Raw genomic sequence first — 2038 nt, forward strand, 5'->3', positions numbered from 1 at the left:
GGAAACCGTACAGTAGTGACAGTGTTTATCTTGGTGAATTCAAATTACCCACATTTGAATGTTGTGTTATTTACGTTCCAGCTTCACAAATATTTGTTAAGCACTGCTTGGATCTAATCATCCCCTCACTCACCCTGCTGTATATTCACTGTATTCTCATATATTTTTTCTTTCTTAGAAATTTCCTATACTATTATATGTATCCATAAATTTCTAGTTATTTTGGCTACTTGGAAGAAAACTATTTCGTATAATCATTGTGTCACTTGAATGATAATTTGCTTGATCACACAAGCTGGGCATGGTGGTGAACGCCTATAAATCTAGCAGCTGGTAGGGGGCTGAGCCAGGAGGATTCTGAGTTCAAAACTAGCCTCACCAACTTAGTGAGTCCCTAAGCAACTCAAAGAGACTGTGTCTCTAAATAAATAAAGTGTGTGGGGAGGTGCTGGGGATGTGGCTCCGTGGTTAAGTACCTTTCAGTTCAATTCCCAAGACCAAAAAAAAAAAAAAAATCAAATATTTGAACAGCCTTTTGTGATAAAGTATTTGAAAGATTAGTTATAGATTAACATGAATCAAATTGAGGAAATACATTTCAAATGAGTATTAACCGTCCTATAAACTGGTGAGTAGGTCACACTCAGTTCTAGACAAGGAAAGGATCTCTCAGTGTTCTCATAAAGATAATGAATGAAGTGTGGATTAGGTTCCTTGTGATGAAATCTAAGCTGATTTGAGAAATATTTGTGATTTGGTAAATTTTTGAAAATGGAGTTTTATATAGATGAAAAGAAAGAACTAACTTCTTACTCATGATATTAGTTTTTATTTTCTGTAAATTTGATAGGACAAAAGAGAAATGAAGAATCAATCCGTGGAGATAGAGTTCATTTTACTTGGACTGACAGATGACCCTGTGCTACAAATTGTGATTTTCCTGTTTCTATTTTTCAATTATATCTTGAGCCTAATGGGAAACTTAACCATCATCCTCCTCACCCTGCTGGATCCCCGCCTCAAGACGCCAATGTATTTCTTCCTCCGAAATTTTTCCTTCTTGGAAATTTCCTTCACAACAGTCTGCATTCCACGGTTCCTGATAAGCACTCTCACTGGAGACAGAACGATTTCCTACAATTGCTGTGCAACTCAATTATTCTTTTTTTTCCTACTAGGGATTACAGAGTTTTACCTCCTGGCTGCCATGTCCTATGACCGCTATGTCGCCATCTGCAAACCTCTGCATTACCCAGTCATTATGAATAGCAGGGTATGCTACCAACTGGTGCTCAGCTCCTGGGCAGCTGGATTCTTAATCATCTTCCCCCCTTTGCTCCTGGGACTCAAACTGGATTTCTGTGCTTCCAAAGTGATTGATCACTTTCTGTGTGACACTTCCCCCATCCTGCAGATCTCTTGCACAGATACACATTTAATAGAATTGATGGCCTTTGTCTTAGCTGTGTTAACACTTGCCCTCACATTGTTATTAGTGATCCTCTCCTACACATTCATCATCAAAACCATTCTCAAATTCCCTTCTGTTCAACAAAGAATGAAGGCCTTTTCCACCTGCTCCTCACACATGGTAGTTGTGTCTATTACTTATGGAAGTTGTATGTTTATGTATATGAAGCCATCAGCAAAAGAAAGGGTGACTTTAACTAAAGGTGTAGCTGTGCTCAATACCTCTGTTGCCCCATTGCTCAACCCTTTCATTTATACCCTGAGGAACCAGCAGGTGAAAGAAGCTCTCAAGCATATGCTCCAAAGGTTTTGTTCTTTTGAAAACAACAAGACAGAGTTTAGACATAAATAAAAGTTTCTCCTTTGGAATCAAAATAATTACAAATAAGTTATTTGTAAACATAAATAGATGTCATTTGGAGTAAAAAGAATTGAACACCAGGCTTTGGTTCTTACTTCATAGTCTCTGAACAATAAAGATGATACTAACCCAAGAAAGAAAGTCAACCTACAATTCATTATATATAAATTTTTATGTTGGTTTGGAGAAATATTTATATATTTAAAG

General features: G+C 37.1%; 1 protein-coding gene across 1 annotated transcript; it reads left to right on the top strand.

Moving 5' to 3' along the window:
- The first annotated feature begins 859 nt into the window (after positions 1 to 859).
- LOC143396970 (olfactory receptor 6C6-like) lies at positions 860 to 1822 on the top strand. Its single transcript, XM_076852971.1, has one exon. It carries the CDS (start codon positions 863 to 865, stop codon positions 1820 to 1822), a length of 960 nt encoding a protein of 319 aa, XP_076709086.1. The 5' UTR covers positions 860 to 862.
- The last annotated feature ends 216 nt before the right edge of the window (positions 1823 to 2038 follow it).

This window comes from Callospermophilus lateralis, chromosome 4, assembly GCF_048772815.1.
Source record: "Callospermophilus lateralis isolate mCalLat2 chromosome 4, mCalLat2.hap1, whole genome shotgun sequence".
NCBI lineage: Eukaryota > Metazoa > Chordata > Mammalia > Rodentia > Sciuridae > Callospermophilus > Callospermophilus lateralis.